The sequence below is a fragment of the Odontesthes bonariensis genome, chromosome 22 (genome assembly GCF_027942865.1).
Source record: "Odontesthes bonariensis isolate fOdoBon6 chromosome 22, fOdoBon6.hap1, whole genome shotgun sequence".
Taxonomy (NCBI): domain Eukaryota; kingdom Metazoa; phylum Chordata; class Actinopteri; order Atheriniformes; family Atherinopsidae; genus Odontesthes; species Odontesthes bonariensis.
Window position 1 is genome coordinate 7966855 of NC_134527.1, and position 23635 is coordinate 7990489.

The following is a 23635-nucleotide window of genomic DNA, read 5'->3' on the forward strand; positions in this document are numbered from 1 at the left end:
TGATGTCAAGAAAGGTTGGATCTTTATGTAAACATCTCTGTGCTCTGTCTTTCCTGAGAGCACGCTACAGCAAGTAAAGCAGTAACAAAAAGAGTGAAGACTGGACTCTCTCTAACCTACATTCTGTATAGATTTGCTTTCAGTTAATATAAGACCTTCATCTAAGTTATGCACAGGATATAATATTTAAATTGTCATGCAATGAATGAGATGGGAAAAAATGGGAATTTGTAGGCTAATGACATCAAGATGAGATAGAGATATGAAAGATATGACTGTGCATTACTTTAAGTTTCTCCGATTTCTCTAAACTTAGTTAGTTAGATCAAGTTCTGATCAGATAAAGATTGGATTATTTGTTTCAACAATTAATCACGAGACTGTCTTACTGGCTAACAAACATTCTTGTTTGTTACTCATGATCCAAACCCATCAAAAACTGCAAAATCAAAAAGAAAGAGGCAAAAATCCAAAATAATTAGAATATTTATTTGTGAGGAAATGCATTTAATTATCTGCTGAAACTACAGAGAGTGTGCAAAACGGCTGACATGGACCAGAGCAGATGGGTTCTCAGGAAGATATAAGATAGAGAACAGTGCCCTCTATTGGTAACATATTTGAAGATCCTACCAATGGATAACTGCCAGTCAGATAACACTATGATAGCACTAAGAGCAGGATACAGGACCACAGGACTTTACTGACACTGATCGCTGGGCAGGTGCTCGTGATCAGGGTTCCAGTGTGATCTGCTGAAACACTCTGCCGCTACCCTGTCGCACTCACAGATGAACATCTCGCATTCGTCATTTTTGCCTGAAGAGGAGAGAGTACAGAGCGCTAATTTCAGTCGATGACTACCAAAAGGCAAACAGGCATTCCTAGGAAGAGAATAAAGACAAATCAAAACAGATTCGCCATTCAATATTTCAGTCCACTCACTTGTACAGGTGACCTTCTTGTTCGCCTTGTCGCAGGTGTAGTCATAAAACTCAGTGTAAGGGTTGTCCAGGATGGGCCAGCATTCAGAATGCTGCATAGCATCACTGTAACACTGGTCGTGCACTTGGCAGCACCTGCAGGTCAAAAGATCAGACATGACGACTTTTGAAACACAGTCGAGTGGCTTGAATGTAGCGTGAGAATGAAGCGTCTGAATCGTGACCTATCCAGGTCGTCGACGGGTGTGCCAGAGCCTCCATATCCACAGTAGCAGCCATAGTCGGCATAGTCAAGAGCGGGCCAGCTGTCGGGCATCAGACACAGCATCATGTTCCTGAACTGGTTGAGTGCCTTGTAGTCCAAAGAGTGGGCTGCCGCAAACAAGAGGACACAATCATGATTCGGACTGCACAAGTGTCGGTCTGCTCAAAGCAATGTGCCTGAGTTTTCATTGAGATGAACTCACCCGCAGCGAGACCTACTGCCAAGAGAAAGACGGTCTGTAAGGCGTTCATCTTGTAAGCCTGAAGATCTGTCGCAGAGTGGCTCTCACTCTGAGACCAGGCCTTTTTATACGTCAGGTATGGGACCTTGCATCAGCTGTTCATACAACATAAGGTCACACGAACTCTGACATGAGACACAAAACAGCATGTGCGAAAACTGATAATTATTCTCACACCCTGCAAGCTCTGAACTCTGTTATGTGTCATTAAAAAATGACTCTATCTAGATTTGGGAAATAATAGTAAATACCTTTGGTTCGTACTGGTAACAATGACATTGTCAATGCAAATGAAGAATTAGCTTCTTTTTTTGTATTTTCATGACTTTTAATTGTAGAATATCTCCTAGTCTGGAGGTTTTCATTTTAATTTTGCAGTTTGAGCATGGACAAAGGGACAAGTGACAGTAGCCTAACCCTAACCAAGTAATGTTACTAAAAACAATCTGGTCAAATGTAGGACCAATGCTTTTTTTTAAAAAATCATGAGAAATGCAAAAAAATGTTCCCCTTGGATTTGCTTGTAACTGGGTATTTTCTTCTGAATTGGATTTTGCCGTAAGATTTCTCACATCTTTTATTATTTATCATAAAAGTATTGAGGAACAATCTGCCTTCGGTTGAAGTATGTCCCCTCAGAAATATATGCAAAGCTCAACAGTCACATTCAGACTACGAAGCTCTTCTCAGGGCTGTGAGTTTAAATAAAATAGGTATATATATATTGCCGTGGGATAATTATTGTGATGTAAGGCAATGTACGCATTTGTATTATGAGAAAGAAAGAAACAAACAACACAGTTGCATTTGTAACTTCATCTTTATTACATGTGTCACTACCAAAAGAAAAAGTCATTTTCAGGAAGAAAATTTGTAAAGGGGCCATATTATATACAGTATATCTAAACAGTATATATAAACAGTATATCTAGATATAACTAACCGAAATGATGGACTATACACAATAAACACAATATAGGCTCTATAACACACTGATGTTAAGTAACCCCCCCAAAAAAACAAAATATGACCCCTTTAATCAAACTTCCTATGTCCAGCATCTCAGCATCAATAAATCATTCCCATGTTAGTGCGGAGACCACAACATTTACTACTTGGTGCCTCATGTCCTTGTGTCTGTGGTAATCATACTTTCCTAACTATTTGGCAACGTAGGTTGGTTTAAATTAACATTAAATATTTCAGTTCTTCAGTCTCCATAGAAACCCACAGACCATAATCAGTAACGACAGCAGTCTTTAAACAGCAGGGTTTTGAATGTCTTCCGCTCGCGGTTTCGGCCACGGTTCCCAGTTCAATCGTAGAAATCAATCGTAAACCGATTGGATGCAACACCTGATGAAAAGCGGTGCTACTGTCAACGTCGCGAGGCGGAAACAAATACCGCCGTACCGACGAAGCCGGCAGGGATTGACGAGAGCGTAAGACTCTAAATGTAATGCACTCGCTGCTTAGAAGCACAAACGTGTGTCATCTGTGCAGCGGTACATTGACACAGCCTCAGTGCTCACAGATCAAAGCGTTACTCCTCCGATACGCTTCCAAAGTGTAAGTGCACAAACCCATCATCAACTAGTGCAACAAACAACAAAAAAGATATAGAACTAAATACGTAAGAAAATATACTACTCTACTCTGTGCCGTGTTTTTGTCCATAAATTTCATCAGTTTCAACATAAATAGCAAAGAGAAACAGTGGAAAACTAACGCAGTGCATCTTTTCACTTTCATGATTTAAGTGCTTCCATCTTCTCGACCAAAGGGAACAACTCTTGTCCCACCGGGGTTTTTCAGTCAGATATTCCCAGCATTATTGATCATTACATTTTCATACAGTTGTTTATCTCCTCCTGTTTACAAACATTTCCGTGGCTTCCCCGTTATCACTGCCTTCGTTTTCTTCCAAGGAAAGTCGGCGTTGTGGGGGAAACTGCAGGGGTCCGTCCGAACAGCTCGAGGCAGATTATGTAGGATCGAAATGATTGTGACATTTACCATCATAAACGGATGTGCACACAAACTGGGTATACAAAGAGTGTACAAAATATTCCAGGGGCGGTCAGTGGCGTTCGACTGGAAAGCATATTGTATTTCTGTATTTCTCCATGAATATCATTCCTAAAAGTGGTCTCAACATTATAGTTCTTTTAGAATCTGGTGTGATCTGTTAGCTACTCCTGCACATCAGCTGGAAGAAAATTCAGCCATGCTTCTGCGCAAAACAACCTGGATTCTGGAACGTTGACTTTGACTTTTCAAAACATTCACTTTGGTCACTTCATCAAATTTAACCTGACACTATTTTGTATCAGTGAGGACTTGTGCTCGTGCGACACTCTGGAACAAGCAGGACACAGACTGTCCTGAGGTCACAGACCCCTTGGCAGAGCTCGGGATTTTTCCATCTTTGACTAAAAGTGGGAATAAAAATTGTGGAAGCTGAATGAATCAGCGCTGCTCTGGTTATAGCATCTTATTTGGGTGGAACGGACTGAAGAAGACGCGGACTGGACAGTAAGGGACTAGGAGCCTGTCGAACTGACGCTAGGCTCCGTTTGCTTATTCATTTCACCGTTTTTTGAAAGGAAAATTCGTGTTTAGTCACATTTCCTTTAGAAAATGAAGCTTTTGCGCGAGTTCAGCAAGGGAAATCTGCTCTCGTTTCCTGATGCCTGAACTGTTCGTCCTGCTACGTTCATCAGTTGAGTTTTCCCGTGCTGTCAAACTCACCTCATTCTCAATTCTGTTTTCACAGATCTGATCCAGTGGCTTCTGCTCTATGACTGTCAGACCTTAGCTTAACAGTCCTAAATTTCGCTGGAAATGAAGTCCAAATGAAGTCAAATCCTTCTTAAATCTTTCTTCCGCCTCATTCAGAGCTGCTTCCTCGGGTCAGGAGGAGTTTGACAGGGGGAACCTGCGTGTGGTAAGAGATCGGCTTTGCCTAGTCTCTCCGTTTTATGCAGAAAAGAATGCGGAGGTAATATTTTGTACACTCAGTGTACAGATAGCACACAAGGCTGGAAAGAAAAAGACAGGCGGCAGTCAGATGGGCTTATATAGTAAAGTGGTCACATACTTCTTCTTATAGCGATGTGTCGCACTGAGCACCATCACTCCGTCCTGTGAAAGAAAAAAAAAAAAAAGACATTTAAAAACCTTGTACAGGTACGTATGTACACCGCTTACTGTTCTCCAACAGTAAGCGGTGTTTAAACATAAATGTTTAAACATAAATGTGAAACCTTGTGAGCTTTTAACCATGAAGGGGAGGAGGCTTTATCATTGGAGGTAAGTAAGTCTTTAGAGAAAGTGATCCACCTGCTTTTGCCCAAACAAAGCATCCACGATGGGCTTTGGTTACATTTACACCCAATGTGGCTTCAGGTATCCTGTGATGGGGAAACTCAATCTATGTTGAGAGGCAAACGTTTCCTGGTACTTCCCAGCACTGCTCACCTCCGACCACTGGACTTTTTATTTGAAAGCACACGTGAGTCCACTGATTTTGTGCCCATGAAGTGTGCCTGTTGGGCTTCTTTAAGTCTAATAGCCATCATATCTTCTACTAATCATTTTATTTAGTAGCATTAGTATTAGCGTTAGCAAAGAGTTCTTTCTGGAAAATGAGACATTTTCATCATGAGGTAAAAAGCAGCATCTGCTCCCTGTACCTCTGTTTGACTTTAAATCCTGCTTATCTTTGAAAAAAAAAAAAACTTATCACTACAATGGAAAAAACGTCTAAGATTTTGCCAACTCAAATGGAAAAATCTTGTGTAATTTAGACAGCGATCCAGAGGCAGTGTGAGCTTTTTTGTTCTATTATTAGTCTGGCTCCACGCTCCCAATGTGGCAGAAAGCCCCCTTCAGTTTGTTTTTCCTGTCAGATGTTGTAAGAAGGGCAATGATCTGTCCTTCCGTTCGTCCTACAGCTTGTTATCGTTGTAAGAATTCCACAGATACAGTCTGTCCCACGGGCTATATGTATGCTTGCCAACTTAGCAGCTCACATCTGGGGTAATAACTACAAAAGTTCACTACAACCCCTTGTTATACTCCAAAAACGTGCAATACGAATTTTACATAAGGTAGGATATATTGATCACACAAATACCTTATTTTTGCAGTCTAAGCTGCTAAAATTTTCAGATTTAGTTGACTTCTATAATGCGCAACTTCTATTCAAAGCTTATAAAAGTATATTACCTAGTAATATTCAGAAGATTTTCACTCAGAAAGAAAGGGGTTATAATTTGAGGGGGTGTGGTAACTTTTATGTCCGGAAAGTACGAACCACAAGGAAAAGTATGTGTGTGTCTGTATGTGGCGTTAAACTGTGGAATCGACTGGGGTTAGAGTACAAACTGTGTCCAAATATTTATCAATTCAAAACAAAATACAAGGAAATGATTTTGTCACGGTATGGGAATGAAGACAGGGGCGTTTGACTGTTACTTGGTGTTCGCAGGTACCATCATTATTTTTTGTTTTGCTTTTTGAGGATAATAATTGGTAAATAATGATGAGTATGGGGGATGGTGATGATGACCGATGGGGTGATCACGTGTATATAGTATGTATGTGTGATATATAATAGGTGTATGTTATGGCTATATGTTGCAGTGATGTATATTATATGTAAACTTATGAATACTGTTGATGCAGTTGACTACGGAGTATAGTGGGAATTGAAAACATGTAAACTATTGCGGATTGGATGGGGGTGGGAGTAAATAAGCTTGTCTTCATCCCACTCCTTTTCAAGCTGGTATTCTGTTGTTTAATTTATTATTTGTTGTTTTCTATGCCCAGTGGGCATAAGTGACTGTTATTTATAAATATGTATATAATTTTTTTAATTTATTTTTTAAATTCTGGCTTGAAATAAATAAACAAATACAAATACATTTTCCGGGAAAACCTGCTAATAAAGCGAGTCATGTCACGAGCGTCTCCACAGAAAGATTCCGCACATCAGCACCTACGTGGTGTTCCAAACACAGAAATCTTATCTGGTGACATGCAGTCAACTAGAAGCCTCACCTTGATGGACAGGGCATAAAGGTGGTTCAGCATAACATGGTTGGGCTCTGGAAGTAATGCAGGATCGCACTAGATTGGTAAAAAAAAACAAAAAAAAAACAATTTAGAGAGAAAACATCAGAACATCACAAGATCGGTCATTTCATAAATAGCTGGAAGTGTCATTTCATTTCCAGGAAAAAAAAAAGAAGTTGACAAAGACAATGAAAAACAACGACGTTGTCTCAAGAAAGCTCCGATTAGAAATTTTGAAAATGAGAGCAAGAAAAATAAAGCCAACTGGAATGCGTTGCAGCCACTTACAGAAATTCCAGTGTCTTTGTTGAGGATGACCTGGAGGAGGTGAGGAGGGAGTATGGGTGGAGACTTGATCTTCTCCTCCTGTTTAGGGGCATAAGCGTCCTGATGATAAGGTCCGGGAGGAGAGCTGGAGAGGTCTGACAAAGGAAGAGCAGAATAATATGACCGAAGGCCGAAACAAAACCCTAAAACTCTGTTTTCAGAGTCACATCAGAATCTAGCACCCAGGGCACAGCTCTCTGGAAAAGATTTACGCGGTAGAAGCACAACTTTGGTGCACTTAGCCCCGATTATTGAATATTTTAACGAGTAAGCCGTGACATCAAAGATTTTTATGAAATGTTTTCTTATTTTTTTACCTCCCAATGAATTACGCTCCAGAATCGATACAGCAGTGAGAAAGTGAGAAGAAAGAGGGAGATGACCTGCAGCAAAGGGTCATTAAAAGCTGCTGTGGCAAAGAGTTGAGCTATATCACGTAACGCTTTGGAGAAAACTATGACTCTGTTGGTGACACATTACCATCAGCTCTGACTCTCTACACACTCATACAGAGCCTGTGTGAGAGCAACTCACATCGTTTAGAGGCATTTTAAACCAGAGGCCAGTGGTCATGACACCTAAATAATTGATAATAAAGTAGCCGGTTGGACTTTAGTGAATGACTGGCTAAAATTCATTAATAGGTAATAAAAACCTAACGCAAATGCATCGGGGAATCTTAAGTACAGATGTAAAAATGGCTACATGCACTCACCTGACATGTCAGAGCACTTCTGTGAATCCACCATGAGGGCGTCAAACACCTCAAAGTCAGTTTTCTTCACCTGGATGATATTGTTAAATGTGCCGAGCTGGCTGGTTACGACGGGCTGTTAGGAAAACACCACACAACCACGTTCACAAAGCTGAATTATAAGCAGGGCAGATAGGTTGAGCATTCCCACAGAATAATAAAACAGTGAAACGAACCCCTGAAGCATCACGCAGTAATTAAATTTGAGACCACACGGCCTCTAATCGTTTCCCTACTCCAGGTCTTATAAAATTTGAGAGACAAGTCGCAAATTATTTTTAGCATTAGCGACTGTAATTTTGCAGAGACACAGAACACGTGTTAATAAGCACTGTCCCGTGAAATTATTGCTTGAAGACAGAAAGGAAAATTCACAAGCTACACTTGTAGTGTACAACAAATCTGCAGCAACACAAAAACACCATGGTGCAATATGCAATGATGGCACAGATGCAGCTGTAACACATCTGCAGCGCCTGGATTTATCACAGAGAATATATCCAGAGGAACGCATCCCGTATGTGGCACGTTAAAGGCATTCTTGGTGAAAACTCAAATGCCTGTTTGACTCAAAACCGATGAGAGTAACTGCCCACCTCAGTTGGATCATGGGTCCACTGCCCGTCCACATAAAACTTGTACTGATGCTCCCCTTCAGGTAGATCAACGATTGCCACAAAGGTGTTCTGACTGACGGGCAAAAAAAAAGAGCATTTGGAAACAGTTCAGTTCAAACTTTTTCAACCTCATTCACAATACGCACATGGGCTCGAACTAGAATAGAAGGGCTTTCAACTTTTTGTTTTCTTTCCAGGAGAATGTTTTGCTTTCCTTCCCGCGCAGGAGGAGGCGGTGGTGTCTGGCAGGGAGACAGTATGAAGGGAGTGTGGTGTGTGTGTGTGTGCGTATCGTAGGCAACGTGACCTGTCAAACTGCCGTTAACTCTGACCTCGTGGCTGGCTCCATCAAGTTATAGATTAAAACTGCAAAAGTTGCACAATGGCAGTTAAGAAAAAAAACCTGGAAGGACTGATGCATCACCTGAAACCCTGAGTCACTCCGTCTCAGCAGTTAGATCAGACTTAGCCCGAAACAGAGACTCTCCCATTTATCTGCTTTTGATGACAAACAGTGGATGTGTTTACATGCACAGCAATAATCGGATAATAACCCAGTCACGACCTTCCTCTTAATATCTCACTGTATCTCACTCAAGATTAGTAGAGTTTAGTACATTGGCCTCACCTTCTAATCAGGGGAATCTTGTTGGCCCAGTTGTTGAAGGACCCAGAGATGAACACCTCCTTTCCATCTCCAGTCCAGCGAAAGACTGTAGGTCGATCTAGAGTCGGGCCTTTGTCCTCGGCTTCTAAGTCTTGCTGCCATGCAAGGAACTCCTCCTTCTCTAAGGGAGCCTGAAACAGAACATCAGCACTATGATATTTGTTGATTTTTATTATGTTAAGAGTTGGGCCGGAAGAAGTCTGCAGTCCAAAAAAAAACTATGACCGTAACAGATCTGTGCCTCTGAAACAACATCGACACATACCTTCATATCTTCTCCATGAAAAATATCTGCGTCCTCTGGGCTATCCATCAGGATCTTCGGGATCTCCCCCTCCTTGATTCCCCGGCTGTCCCGCCGCTGGGCCTTCTCCCCCTGGCCCATGGCAGCCCTCTCGCTGCTCGTGTTCCCCATGGCTTTGTCTTCTCGTAGGCCGTCACCACGGTCACTGTGTGTAGCCAACCAGAAACCTCAGACTAGCTTTTACATATCGCAATTAATCATTGACAGCGGCTGAAAGAATACCAGTAAGGCGGAAGAATTAGCTCATCAAAAGGTGCCAATAAAAATCAGAAGCTGCACTGGATACGAAATTACGTGGAAGGATTTCTGTGTTTTCTTTTCACATGACACAGAACACCCACAGCTACGCTACCTCTGCAAAGTATAGATTTTTAGTCTTTTTTTTTTTTGCTTGCTGTATGACTAAACAACGTTCTTTCCATGTAGGAGCTGAATAACAGTGGTATTTTTTTCCAACACCCCACCCAGGCGTGGGAGTTTGACGAACATGTTATGTTAGCTTCAACGTGATACTCATATAACATTTCTCTCAGCATGCTACCTTATTTATACAAAAGACCACTGTGTTCATGCGACTGCACCGTTTTGTCCGGAGCAGGTTCGTTGGGTTATAGCGTAATCTATGATGCAGAACACATCTGGTGAGTTTCTGGAGCAATTCCCTCACGACTGAAAAGCTTACAGGCTCATTCCACAGCTGTATAAAATAAAACGAACACTGAGAGGCCGTCGGCCCGGTTGAATGTACATGTGCATATGTATAATGTAAACGCCCACTGTCATGTAAGTAAGCAGTGATAAAGCGTGACCTTCACACAAAAAACCCCCACAGCTATAGCAGTAATGTGTGACTTATTACATGCTGCTCAGGGCAAAAAAAAGTTTCACACTGATCTAACATTAAATGTAAATCAATCTTTAACCCTGCGAAGAGAAACCAGATCCTTTAAAGCCACGTGGTTATTTCTCGAAAATCGTACTGACTTGAAAAATTGTAAGAACATAACTGTATGGGTGAGTAATATAGGTGTGATCTCACTTTCAGGTGACTCGAGGGGGTGAAACAAAAAGTTATCGTGTCTGCAAACAGAGTAAAAGCTCCGTTTTTAAAAACTCGACCACTCTGGGTGTTATGGTCAAATACGCAGCAGGGCCACGCTCAAATCGTGGCAACTGGCAATGGCACGGTGGCAACCTGAGCTGCCACAGCTTTGCAGAGGCAGCTGCCACAGGGTGCCACAGGGTTCCACAGGGTGCCACAGAGTGCCACAGGGTTCCACGGAGTGCCACGAGGTGCCACAGGGTTCCACAGGGTGCCACAGAGTGCCACAGGGTTCCACGGAGTGCCACGAGGTGCCACAGGGTTCCACAGGGTGCCACAGAGTGCCACAGGGTTCCACGGAGTGCCACAGAGTGCCACAGGGTTCCACGGAGTGCCACGAGGTGCCACAGGGTGCTACAGGGTGCCACAGAGTGGCACGGGGTGCCACAGCAGCTGTAAAAGCCTGTTAGACGCTGCCACAGCCTTGCCACGCCTGCTGCCGCTGTTTCTGTTTGTGGAAGCCAACACTGATTCTCCACAAACGGGTTGTCAGTAAAGTATAGTTAACTATGGTCTGTTACTCAATCATTACTTTCAAATGATGATGTAGTTATTTCATTATTTCATTATTCTTTAATAACAAAGTATACAAAGTCAGTGCATTCACTTGAGATGGAAACTATGTCTTATATAGTGTTATGGATATATTATATATTTACAATGTAGCGTCCAGCAGGACTTATAGAAAGGATGACGATGAGCTAACTCTTAATTTATTGCCTGGCCCTCTGGTCTCTCACAACTCCACACACTCACAGGCCTCCATCGTTTACACTCGGACCCGCCCCGCCAACCTTCTCATCCAATCACATAACCAAACACACCCACCAAGCATCACAGACAGCCAATACTCAGAAAATAAAAATAAAAACATTAAAAAGACGCAGGCACAGGAACTAAAATGTTAACTTGGCTGACCCTCTGCTCTCTCTCAACTCCCCACACACGCACGGATTATTATTGCAAAACCGTGAGCACAGTTTAATAATCTCTAATCAGCTCTTACTTTGGTTATACAGGGCCCGGATAGCTCGTAAAAGCGGCTACTTGTCCCATATACTCACTCAGGACCCCCAACATTATCTATCAGCCTTTTTTTATATATAGCCTCTGGCACCCTATGGCAGCCCCTGTCACCCTGGCTCCCCGCAGGGAAATACGAGCATTTCTGTATGCTCGTATTTCATACAGAAATGTTAAATTATTTAAAAATAAAAATAAAATTAATAAAAAAAACAAAAAAACAATCCTCTCTATTACAATAAGAGTGGGTAATGATATAGTTGCTGCGCATTTGTGTTGATGCTGGTTGAAATGTTTCATCTTCGCCGTGACGCCATAATAAATAAAGTTCCCATCACTCCACGGTGATGTATTTGCGAGGTGATAATTAAAGTAATGCTAAGCCGTCCCCCTTATGCCACCGTCGAGTCAAATTCACGTGGACACTAAAAACGTGACAATGAAACTCCCCGATACTTTTCTTGTAGCATGACACCGTTATTAGCTGATGGAGCGTGCGGCAGGTGAAAGCTAACCCCGGCCGCATCTTCTCCTGAAGCTAGCAGGATAGCATCCAGTACCAGTGTGTTATGTAGCCGGTGGTTTGGTCGCACTGTAAAACCGTGAGAGTGCTCCCGGCGGCAAAACGCGGGTCATGGCAATTAAAGGATGAAAGCACCAACTATAAATGCAGTGTGTCATTTAGGTCGTTACCTGGGAAATGCCTAACGTCGCAGTTATCGGTGTGAGGTAGTCAACTCCATTCCAGCGGAGCCGAAAACATCTTTGACAGACCTGCTAAACAAACCCGCCCCCCGCTCCGCGCATGCGCAGAAGATGGAAATGATAAAGAATACTTCACATCGGGAAAAATTGCACAGTAGGTCCGCAACATTCCATCCTCCATACATGCACATGTTTGTGGCACAAAAATGATTGCAAGTAGTCTTTTTTTTATGTTATTTATGAACAAGGGGGTATTTTCCTTCTTTATACTATGAGGTGTAATGTTGTGGACTCACCACTAGATAGAAGCATTGGTCAAGTGCAGAACATTCAAAGACTGCTGTTCCACTTGAGCTATTGAACCGATTAAATGTTTTTGTTTTTTCATACCTATGACAAAGCAAATATCTAATACAGTGCCCACTTTCGTTTTAAAGATGCAACACATTCCAAGTTTTTATGCAGCATTGTAAAACTGGGCAAGGAATGTGCACAATACTTAATTAAGAAGGCCTATCTACTAGTATTTATAGCATATTATTGATTTTATTATTATTATTTTTTTACTCTGTTATTCATAAAGCCAGGGCACCGAATGACGATGTCTTTGAGCTGGTGCTTAAGACTAAATTAGTGCAACTCGCCCTTCACAGCATAGTAATATTTCAACAGTGTCTGCCAGTTAGAATGCCTTCAGAGGTTACCTTTAAAGTAATTTTATTCTTAGGACACTCTAATTTTTGCCTGCAGTGACTTCTGCTTGGCCTATTGAAATTAAGTGATGCTCTTAAAGCTTTTGTTGTCACATTTACTCTGAGCAGCTGAGCCTGAGCTCCTGTCAACAGGAAAAAAATGCTATTTTGATTCAGCAGGAAAGGAATGGGAGTAAGTCAATAACATCAAGAAATTTTATAAAATTTAATTCAACTCACGGGTTATCGTTCTTTACCTTATCTGACATTATTTTATTTGAGCAGAGTCATACAATGCTGAAGTATCTTTTCATCATTGGTTTGGTCTTCTCTAAACCATTTAATAACTATACTCTCATTTTCCTCAAACTTTGCTACAGATTGAAAATTGGTCAATGATGCTCACAATGTCAGACACAAGGTCAGTGAATGCTGAAGGCTTTATCGCTTCATGAGAAGCTAAAATAAATAAATAAGTGAAAAAAACACTAAATATATTGAAAAAAAAACAACAAATAATAATAATAAAATGATATTTTTCTTTATTCCACTGGACCATTTTAAAACAGAGGAATGCACATTTCCCATGGTCCCATCATTAGAAATATCACAGCAGACACAGCTCGGGTAATGAGCTTGGTCACACTTGATGCAGTACACAGATGTTGGTCCACAGCGGCCGTTCAGTTACGGAGATCAAATTTTCCCCTTCATATGTCTTGCTTTATCAGCTTACATTATTAGTTTCAGCCCAGATGACTACCAATCTTTCTTTTTTTTTTTTGAGAATGTGAAAATGATTAGACTGTTATTGTATGATTGAGCTCTATGCATGCGTACATCTGTATAGACAGTACAGGAGACTCTTTGCAAAAAAAAATAGATAAATAAAATTATGATCTGACTTTTCTGGAGCCAGACAGCAGTAATTGGCTCGTGGCAACAGCAGAAAACAAAAAGTTGGCCTTCCCGGTAGAGATGGAATATCAGAATCGTGCAGGCATGCTGAGGTGGATCTTAAATTGAAGTAGTCTGCAATGGTGGAGTAAGTACTGAGGTGGGGGGGTTAGTCTTTTCCTAGTTACTGCCGTCTGAGTTGATCTTGATATACATAATTTCATAGCATATATTTTTTTTATACAGCATATATGATAAATGCAATTGCAAAAAGTCATTTCTGGATGTTCTACACTCTAAATCGATGACACACAGTCCTGTGAAAAAGGAGTTGCACCCTCTTTCGATTTAAGGCTTTATTTATCAGAACATACATGAAAATCAGCAGGTCCCAACCAGGTCTTAAAATCTGAGAAATACAACTTCAGATGAACAATAGTACACAACATATTAGACTGTGTCATTACTTATTTATTAAAAGCCAACATCCAAAAGGGAATGAAATACTAACTTCATCTGGACTGATTTAATAGAAATTAAGAGGGTAAGTATCAGGAAGGTGCTGATAACCCGATGCACTTTATTTACTGATCAAGAATAAACAAGAGCACCTCTATAAAAGCAGACATGTTGGCAGTTTGCCAGTCTGGAGCATTCAGGTGTGTGTTAACACAATGCCAAGGAGGAAAGACTTGTGCAATGGTCTTAGAGAAGCAACTGTTGCCGCCCATCAACCTGGGAAAGCTTTTAAGAACATTTCCAATCAGGATGAAGTCCATCATTTCACAATGAGAACAGTTACTCACCGGAAAACATTTAAGACAGTTGCCAACCTTCCCAGGAGTGGACATCCCAGAAAGCTCATCCTAAAGGTCAGAAAGCCCAAGAACTACATCTCTCTACAAGCAGAAAAATGTGTTATGCAAAAGGTCAATGATTCCAAGCACAACAGCAAATCTACAACAGATTGACTTAGGAAGAAAATAATCAAAATGTTGCAATATCAATATTATTATCACAAGTCATTGCTACTAAAGGTCGTATCAGGGGCTGTTACTAGTTTTTCACTCTCTGTTTTTGTAGTATGTCTCAAATTCAATTAAATCAATACCATGTTGACGATATTGTTGATAAGCTGACTATTTTATAAACTGAATTTTAAGACTGTGATTTTTTGTCATATCTTAATACGTAAAAATCAAAGAAGGATTTTTTATTCATGTGACTGAATGTATTACTTCGGAATGGGAGTGCCCACAGTCTCACAAACAGGCTGACTGGCTCCACCATGACACAGATTCCATGACATTTTACTGTGGCTCCATCCTGGCACCTTCTCCCCAGGACCATGACCGCACTGCCACTGTTACCATCACTCATCCCTGCTGAGTGAGGCCATCGCACAACAATAGCCAGCAGCTGGCCATGATACACTCTCTCACGCGGGATAACCTTTGTATTGAGCCCCTCTGGACAACACTTGTGGAGAGAGATGACTAAAAACTCACACTTGTGTCAGTGACACATATGACACTCTTGTGTTTATGCATTTTTTTTTATTTAGAATAGAAAAATACTTTATTCATCCCCCAAATTAGTCAAGTAGCTCAAAAAATTATTAATATTTACAATGATTCTATATTAACAGCAACAATAATAATACCAATTCTAATAAAAATACTACTACTAACTAATAATAATAATAATAATAACAATAAATGACTAAATCTTTTTTTTAATTAAAAAATTTAAATAAATAATATATATATATATATATATATATATTTATATAAATATATATATATATATATATATATTTGTGAAATAGTGAATAACAGCTTGCTTTATTGAAGAAACAAAATGAAACATTCAGGTAAGGAATTATCTTGATATCTCGGATTAAAGGATGATCAACATTGGCAACAAATTCCATGAAAAGAAAAAAAAGCTAGAATTTCTATCTCACTCTCTTGAGAAGTAGTCACAAATACTGTATGCACATTTCATGCAGAAACATCGTCCAAATATCAAACAAGCATGATGCTCAAAGTCAATCCGAAATGTTACTGAACCTTTAAACCTGAATGCTTCACAAATGAAAAGTGAGTGTAGTCTTTCTGGGGGGAAAATATATGACTGCACAGAATAATAGGTAACTAAATGGCGATGGTAGTTTTTCTGAACTGACAAATAAGACCACAGATACAGACCACAGCCTCTCGGATCTATTGTGTGCCTGATTTAGCAACCCCAGCCTTTCAAAAACTGCCATGTAGCTTTCAACCAAAGTCTGTCACTTTCTTTGCACCCTTTCAAAAACAGAAACAGCTTCGCAAACGCTGCTTTGAGCAGCGCATTGTATTCTCCTCACTGTCTCACTTTTGAGACAAGCTAAAATTCTCAACAAACTCAGGAGACAATGGGGGCCTGGCAATCATTTGGCAATCTTTAAAGCTTTTTCAGTTAGCCAAGCAGTGGTAAACTTGTATTAATGTAATTAATGTAATGCCCTGTGAAAAAAATCATGGATTTCTACAATATTGCAGATCTGTTAATGTGCCATTGCTTGGACACAGTATTCTACAGAAACTGGCAGTGGGTTTGGGATCTTTTTGTACACTGTCAAGTTGAAAAAGGTCTAACAAGCTGAGCGTTAATGATAGCAGCCCACATGAGCACTCCTCCTTGACATTGGACTTGAAGTGGAGTGGCCATTAGTGATCAGCCTTCTTACTGCTCCATTAAAGTGACATGAAGGAATTAGTTGGTTGTTTTTCCCCTTTGGCTTTTCATGCTGTTGTAGGATCCAACATCACTGTCATAATGTACAGTGCAAATGTTATACACATGAACTCATTGTCACGTTGAAGAGGCTGTCAACACCTGACAAAAATGTCAAGCAACTGTAAAGGAAAATGGTGTGATCTGATGCTTGAAAGCAAAGTCATGACCTTCAGTATCTCTGCCTCCGGGAGCTCCAGGGCAGTTTCAGCCTCCGGAATATGAAGAGCAAAAGCTAATGTCCTTCAAAAGGAGACAGAAGTACATAGTTTTAAGGTTCACAAACTTCTCTGGTATTCCTTTAAATCACTTGCATACAGTGTAATAGAAAACATTTAAAAAAAATTTGTCTTCAAGTATTTCTCAGGCAAACCTCGACTCTTTAAGACTGACACACGTACATGACCAGCGTTGATTCGCAAGTTATTTTCATCTTGACCACATAACTGAGCACTAAAACCTTGTATTTCACGACACCCCGGAAGGATACAGCAGAATCACATCTAAATGCCCTGTCCTTTCTTTCTTCACTAATTCATCTGTTTATTTATTTTTTGCAATCCAGTTGATTATTGAAATCAAGATGCTTTATGTGCCCGTGGTCATGCTTCTATATTTCAGCTTTATGTTGCATTTTCAATATTAACCTGTAAAAACAAAACACTTAGGAATGGACAACCAGTGAAGTTTATAGAGCTGAAATCTGGAATGCGATTTGAAACTTTTATGTTACCTCAGTCTCCCTGTCTGCAATGCATTGTCTCCAAACCTCGTCCATTTAAACAGATAACTTGTGACAAGATTATACCTGTGGGCTGCCGTAAGCCTTCAAAATACCGTATGTGTTTCCACAAAAAAGGGTTATAAAGTGTAATTTGCGTCCAAAATACGTTTGCATGGTTGCGCAGATCTGAAATGCCCTACAGAAACTGGCAACCGTAAACAGGTGGTTAAATTCATGGTTTAAAAAGGACCTGTTGTATAAGCCTTTATCAAAGCATGTCACCAAAATGTTATTTAGACTCGTAAAAAAGGGGCGTAATGAGTCTCTGTTAACATGTCAGCCGTGACATCTGGAAAATGTTTCAATCCAACAAGCCTTCGGGTAAATATGGGTTGGAATTATATGATATGCACAGTAATAATAGTCATAATAAATATTTGCACGACTCCATCATACTTTGAATAAATTGCTCCTTAGAACAGCTTTTGTTTTCCAAATAGTAGTGACAATTCAAAGAAAGTTTTTTTTTTTTTTTTTCAACCACTTAAACTCTCCATCAAGTTTCATGGGGAGTATTTTGTGTTATTTTTTCAACAGACACACAGAGAAACACCCAAATAATACGTTCACAGAGGAGGTATTGTCAGCTTCCAATTTATACAAGAAAAATGCTCCCACGGAACAGAAATCTCCATGACATGTCTGTCTAATTTTTTTTTTTAAGACTTCTTTAAAGCTTAGTTGAGCAATTGGCCACTATTCTTGCAAAGATTTGTTATGGTCCCCAATCTTAGCTGGTGAACTTGCAAGCAGTCAGACAGAGTTAACTAAAACCAGGCACGTTTGAATTTACTGACATTTCCTCATTGTTTAACATTCACATTCGTTTCAAGTCTAGAAACTGGAAAGAAGCCTGACAGTTAAAGACATATTTTCCATGCCCTTTGCTGTTTTCATCCCTGTAAGTAAGACATTTTTTATAAATTCTCTCTTCAACTCTGTGAAGAATACGAATCCTTTGTTTGGAAAAATCATTCTTGATAAGCTTAATGTCTCAAATGACATGAAGGGTCTATCGCAGGGCTGTCAATCAATCCTTCTCGCCAGCATGGTGATTTTCGGATTCTGACATTTGGGTGGGATAACCATGAACTGTAATTTAGTTTCACATTCGACTCATCACTCAATGTAGCAATTTGCCTGGTCAAGAACATGATCATTGAATCTGTTATGAAACAATTACATAACATCCTCATCTAAATCATTTTACTCCCACACTCTTTTTGTGTTTCGCTTCCTCTATCCCAACACTTTGACCTTCCATTTAACATTTGGGATAGTGAAACTACTCAAACAGCATTGTTTGACTCTCTTCGAGGTCATCTTATACCAACAGGTGAAAAACTAACAGAGACTGCAGACAGGGTTTCCTTCTTCACTTTTACCAACTCTCCATTGCTTATCCAGCTTTTAAGGCGAATCACCACCTATGTATTTCGCTATCTGGAACTCCCTTTTGTGAGAAACAAGCCTCTTGCTAGGAGAGCACAAAAGACAGCCATTTTCATCTTACTTGCTGGCATTTGAAAGGTCATAGCCACCGTAGAGCACGACACTCATATCTGCTCCACGACTGCTCTGTGTTGTAATCGATGTAGCCAGATTTCTACCATTCTATCCATTGTGCCACAACAGTGATCTGGAATAGTGTACTGTGGGCATTTTTTTAAACTGAAAGAGAGCCGATGATATAATATTTCAATCAGGACTTCAGTTTTACTCTATTGCTTGAAAGAAGAAACCGTCAAACTATGACTGTTATGTTGAATATTATGATCTGTAATGTCTGAATACAAGTCTAGATCTGAGCAGAACTGAGTTTCTGTGGCATGACCTGAATACGGCTCTTCAATCAAGAAATGCAATAAATGTTAATGAACTTTTGCAGAGGTGCTGCTAAAGAAGGAGGAGACAACAAGTGCTGTTCAGCATTGTTTGGCATTTGCATTGGATTCTTCAGCCCCTGTGGATTGTGAGGTGGGATCTTTCTGGATTGAGATATCTTCCATTAGATGCTGTCAGATCTTGTAGGATGCGTATCTGGGGAATTTGAATGCAGACACTCTATTATGTTCTATTATGTAAGGCCCTTCCTAAGCAGTTTTTGAGGGCCATTGTAAGGGTATGCTGTTACTATATGGTAACTGTTTTAGGTAGGTGGCAACTGCCAAAGTTCCATCCATGTGAATGCCAGGAATTAGGTTTTTCCAGTAGAGCACTGAACTGTTTGTTTTTACCATAACCCTGAGATAATTTGGATGTTTACAAACATTTATTGTCAGAGTGCTTTTCTTTTTAAGGCAAAATTGGAAAAAAAAAAGAGGGCGATAGAAAAAGAAAGTTTGTCTGGACTGCCTGGTATCATCTCTTCATTCCTTATAAGGAATATACAGCCAACCACAACATATTTTAACACCTCTCTGTGCATGTTTCTGTTTTTTGAAAGAAAACTAAACAAAACACCAGCCTCAGTCATTATTGCACTTTGACGCTTTCACGCTGCTTTCTTAGACAGGTAAACTTAACCTTTTGTATATGCATTTATTCCGAATAACCTAAGAGTTGAAGGTTTCCAAGACAAAATTCAAATAATTAATGTTGCATAATTTCACAGGAACCTTATCAAGATTATATAGTTTATACAATCTAAGTATATTTACAAATTACTAATTCTTCTCAAACTGCAAATCAGTTATATTTCCCATTTTATTCACTTTTATTTCTTTTTTTCTTGGCATTTATATTTGTGAAAAATGGAAACAAGACAAAGACAAAAACTCAAGACTTTCACAAAAAAGTCTAAATGCCATGCTTTTATTTCAGCACTGTGACACAACCCTCTGAGCAAACAAGTTTCATGTCATTACAATACTTTATTCACTACAAGGACCTGGAACATAGCCTTCATTACATGGCATAAGCACTACACAATGTCCTAGTCGTTACAGTACGTTTCCAGTGATTCAAAGGGAAATTGTATGTGCATTCAAATTCATGTACACTCTGTAAAGTTATAGAATTCTCATCACTTTTTCCATCGCAATTTTTTAAATGGTGCTTCTGCATATTAACAAAGGAAAAATATATATCATACATCTTAATGTTTTTCTTTTTCTTTTTTTTAAGTGATTACGTCACAATAATTCAACTCTCTTTCATTCCCACAGTGCAATTAATGACATTAGAACACAAAGAGCAATTCTGTGTATATATATATACATATATATATATGTATATATATATATATACATATATGTATATATACATATATATATATATTATAATAAATTATGATATATTTATATAGTATATCACTTACAGGGTTAGTTTTCATCAATGTAGATTTCCTTTTCAATATTTAGCATTTAAAAAGAACATGGATTATTGGAACAATGGGAGAAACGGAGGATATATCATAGGATACAGGAATAAATACAGATTTTTTTAATGCATAATAATTTATACCGGTATGTGTTGCAGTTCACTTATAATATACTGTATGCGGATAGCTTTCATTCTTGTTTCGTGTATGTTATGATAATGGCAGCAGTGGGATTAATCTCCCAGAAATCAAACAGTACCAACAACAAAGTTGTGTGCCTTCGTGGAGATTCTTGAGGGTGAAAACAATCCCATTACTGTAGCATGAAGTTATTATGAGCCCACAGTGAAGCCCAAAGAGATGAATACTTCAAAGAGTTACAGTCTTGTCATATTAATGTACCCACTTGGAAAGTTGTTTTATGCGGCTGACATAGCTCTGCACCCATGCGAGCTGCCTAGCTTCCTGTCTGAATGTGACGATGCAAAGCTTCAGAAATATCACAACCCAACTAATCTTGAGTGGGTGGTTGTCTTTACCATCCCGTCTGTCAAATGTGTTGGAAACTGTCGGGGTTTGGAGTCGGGACCTGTGACAGATTCATCACTTGCATCGTCAGTGTGTAAGTCATCGTGTGTGTTTTCTGTGTTATGGTGTCGGGGTGATGCAGTGGAGGAGCGATTTCCGTCGATGGCTTGAACTAGTCTTCACAGCTTCAGCCAGTTTTCTCAGCCGCCATCCTCATGTCATTGTGTCAGCATGTCCGTCTTTCCCCGCTCATCTGTGCCGTGGACTATATCGTGCTCCCACTCCCTGCTGGCTATAGTAGAGGATCCTGGACTATGAAGGCAGCCGGATGTGCATGGCAGAACTATTGGGCCGAGCAGCCAAGATATAGATGGCACTCTCTCTTAAAAAGTCTGCCCAGGTCACTGGCCTGCAGAATAAAAAGGCCTTTAGAATTCGCGATCGGAATTACTGTAAGACAAGATCAAAATGTAGACCCGATTTCTTGATTTTCACAATAGATAATCCCTAATATAGCTGTATTTCATTATGCTGTAGAGATATATATTTTTTTCTCTTATCAGCCTCTTGATGCTTTGAAAAACCTGCTAGAAAGTTAAACATGTTCTGCAAATCAGTACTCAACTTAACTTATTTACAGAATCTTCTGTAGCTCCCTTTCTATTTGGGGTACCCTGTGATCAGCTGGGTGCTTTTTGCTAATTCAATTAATGTGGCATGCAGACAAGTCTAAACAATCTCATTTTATCCCATAAAGGGATAGGCTTTGCCTCCATGTTCAGGTGACGGCTCTAAAAAGAGTTTAAAGTCAGCTAAGCTTGAAGCAGGCACTTCATCACTATCCCTGTGGAGGCTGAATTGTTTAACTCAAAATTAATGTGTCTGCCTCAAAACAGCCTTTATCCTTTTTTTTTACAGAGGGGACCACTGCAGAGTCATAACAGCCATGTGGGAAAAGTCTTATGCTAACAGTAAGAGCAAGGCATTTTTAAATGTTAGCGCAGGCTCTGTGAGAAAAGGGCTTCAACTTACTGTTGGTATTTCATATTGTTTGTAATACATCATTTTGACTACTTACAATCACTAAGAACATACAATAAAATGACAAACCTGCTTTCATCAGTTTTGCTCTTTTCACTGCCAGAGCTGGCTGGACTGCTCTCACATATTGGGCCAACATGACTTATACTGTATCAAAGAAAAGGACAGAATAGTATGGCACAACAGTTAACAGTTAGAAACCAAGACAGCTCCCTGAACAAAATAAAAATAAAGAGGTAAATCATTAAAAGGGCAAATGCATCAAAATTATAATCATTCCATCTAAATTACATGAACATGAGGAGTCCCATGTACAGTGATATTGGGACATTCTCTGACCATCAATATCATTACCCAAAAATCTGCAACTAAATGTTTTCTCAGTCTATAAATGGTAAGAAGTATGTGAAACTTTAATCTTTAAGTTTTCATCCTTTAATGCACCAAGCCATTCAAATATGCTAATCGCTCTATGAAAGCAGGGAATGTTTTGGCATGAATTAAATAATTATTAAAGGAGAAAATTGTGAAAAGTTGTCTCGTCTCAGTCATGCAGTTATTCAGCACTCTTTTTTTGCTTTGGTAGTCCAAAACTCAATGGGACACCACAAGAGCTAGCTAAGCAAATGTGAAATGATCTTTTGAAAAGCCGCAAAAAAAGAAAAGTGAATCGGATAAGTTTTCTTTTGTGACTTGTTTGAAGAAAATAAACCAGGCTATGCATCGTTGCAAGAGGGCGGCTGCAAAGGCTGTAATTTAAAAAAGCCCCAAAAAGAAAATAGAGTTCTTCATCTGAAATTACTTTCATGTTTGGGAGTCTTGCGGATATTATTTAATAATTGTGAAGATTCCAGTAAGCCACAGGAGCTCATTATTTGCTGGCTCAGGTCAGAAGTGATCCACAAGGTTGTTTCCATTCTCCCCAATATGCATCAAATCTTCTTCAAAACAGGCAAAAATCACCTGAAACTTTTTACTCATTCATACCCTTCTATTATTCATATCTTTTGAATGTGAATGAAAATCAGCAGAGGTAACTCGATTACTCTAAATGTTGTGTTCATGACATACGTCCAGAACCTCCCTCAGCACTTGGAGTTCAAATTTAGCTGATAAAAACCAAATTAATTAAAAAAAATGTGATTGTGTCACTAAAGAAGATAAAGAGGACATGTCAATTTCTTATCTGGCTGGCTTTTTAGGCCAAATAGCCTTTATAGAAAAATAGTTTATGAGGACACGAATCATTTCCATTTCTCTAGAAACCGAAATGATTTTCTTCTCTTAGCTTGGATTTTGTTTGAATCTGCTCTGATAAGCCCAGTGATTAATGGTTTCTTGAGAAACTCCCTTTCACTCTCATATTTATTGGATTGTATTCATAGTATAAGGATGCTGAGATATCTCACATATATTTCTTGGCTATTTAATGAGCACGAAGGAAGCTGCATTACCGTGCACACACACAACCTCCAGCTGTCCACCATGTCCTCCATTAAGTGAAGCTTTTAAACAGAAACTCCTCTAAAGAGAAGAAAAGGCTTTCATTTGATCCCTTT

At 39.6% G+C, this 23635-nt stretch overlaps 3 protein-coding genes across 3 annotated transcripts in view; all 3 read right to left on the reverse strand.

Moving 5' to 3' along the window:
* Window positions 1-524: 524 nt before the first annotated feature.
* On the reverse strand, window positions 525-2128 carry LOC142372640 (phospholipase A2-like). Its single transcript, XM_075455594.1, has 4 exons — window positions 1412-2128; window positions 1169-1316; window positions 946-1079; window positions 525-819 (listed from the first exon to the last, which is right to left on the reverse strand). The coding sequence occupies exons 1-4, from the start codon at window positions 1458-1460 to the stop codon at window positions 701-703; spliced, it is 450 nt and encodes a 149-aa protein (XP_075311709.1). The 5' UTR covers window positions 1461-2128; the 3' UTR covers window positions 525-700.
* Window positions 2129-2271: 143 nt separating this feature from the next.
* prkab1a (protein kinase, AMP-activated, beta 1 non-catalytic subunit, a) lies at window positions 2272-12112 on the reverse strand. Its single transcript, XM_075455593.1, has 8 exons — window positions 12020-12112; window positions 9163-9346; window positions 8859-9028; window positions 8210-8303; window positions 7575-7689; window positions 6821-6954; window positions 6518-6586; window positions 2272-4594 (listed from the first exon to the last, which is right to left on the reverse strand). The coding sequence occupies exons 2-8, from the start codon at window positions 9310-9312 to the stop codon at window positions 4517-4519; spliced, it is 810 nt and encodes a 269-aa protein (XP_075311708.1). The 5' UTR covers window positions 9313-9346; window positions 12020-12112; the 3' UTR covers window positions 2272-4516.
* Window positions 12113-19979: 7867 nt separating this feature from the next.
* Window positions 19980-23635, reverse strand: part of phf24 (PHD finger protein 24) — a 34909-nt gene continuing 31253 nt past the window's right edge. Inside the window, exons 7-8 of the mRNA XM_075455763.1 lie at window positions 22146-22223; window positions 19980-21444 (exon numbers count right to left, since the gene is read on the reverse strand). Coding sequence (XP_075311878.1) covers window positions 21348-21444; window positions 22146-22223 — 175 coding nt within the window. The 3' untranslated portion in view covers window positions 19980-21347. The remainder of the gene's footprint in view (window positions 21445-22145; window positions 22224-23635) is intronic.

Bases quoted from the DNA above. Each gene is read 5' to 3' on its own strand.
- prkab1a (XM_075455593.1), bottom strand. From the start codon at position 9,312: ATGGGGAACACGAGCAGCGAGAGGGCTGCCATGGGCCAGGGGGAGAAG. The intron at 9,029-9,162 runs GTATGTGTCGAT...GTTCTGTTTCAG, and splicing joins TTCATGGAGAAGATATGAAG to GCTCCCTTAGAGAAGGAGGA. The intron at 7,690-8,209 runs GTGGGCAGTTAC...TTTTCCTAACAG, and splicing joins GGACCCATGATCCAACTGAG to CCCGTCGTAACCAGCCAGCT.
- LOC142372640 (XM_075455594.1), bottom strand. From the start codon at position 1,460: ATGAACGCCTTACAGACCGTCTTTCTCTTGGCAGTAGGTCTCGCTGCG. The intron at 1,317-1,411 runs GTGAGTTCATCT...TGTTTGCGGCAG, and splicing joins GGCAGTAGGTCTCGCTGCGG to CCCACTCTTTGGACTACAAG. The intron at 820-945 runs GTGAGTGGACTG...TCTCCTCTTCAG, and splicing joins CAAGAAGGTCACCTGTACAA to GCAAAAATGACGAATGCGAG.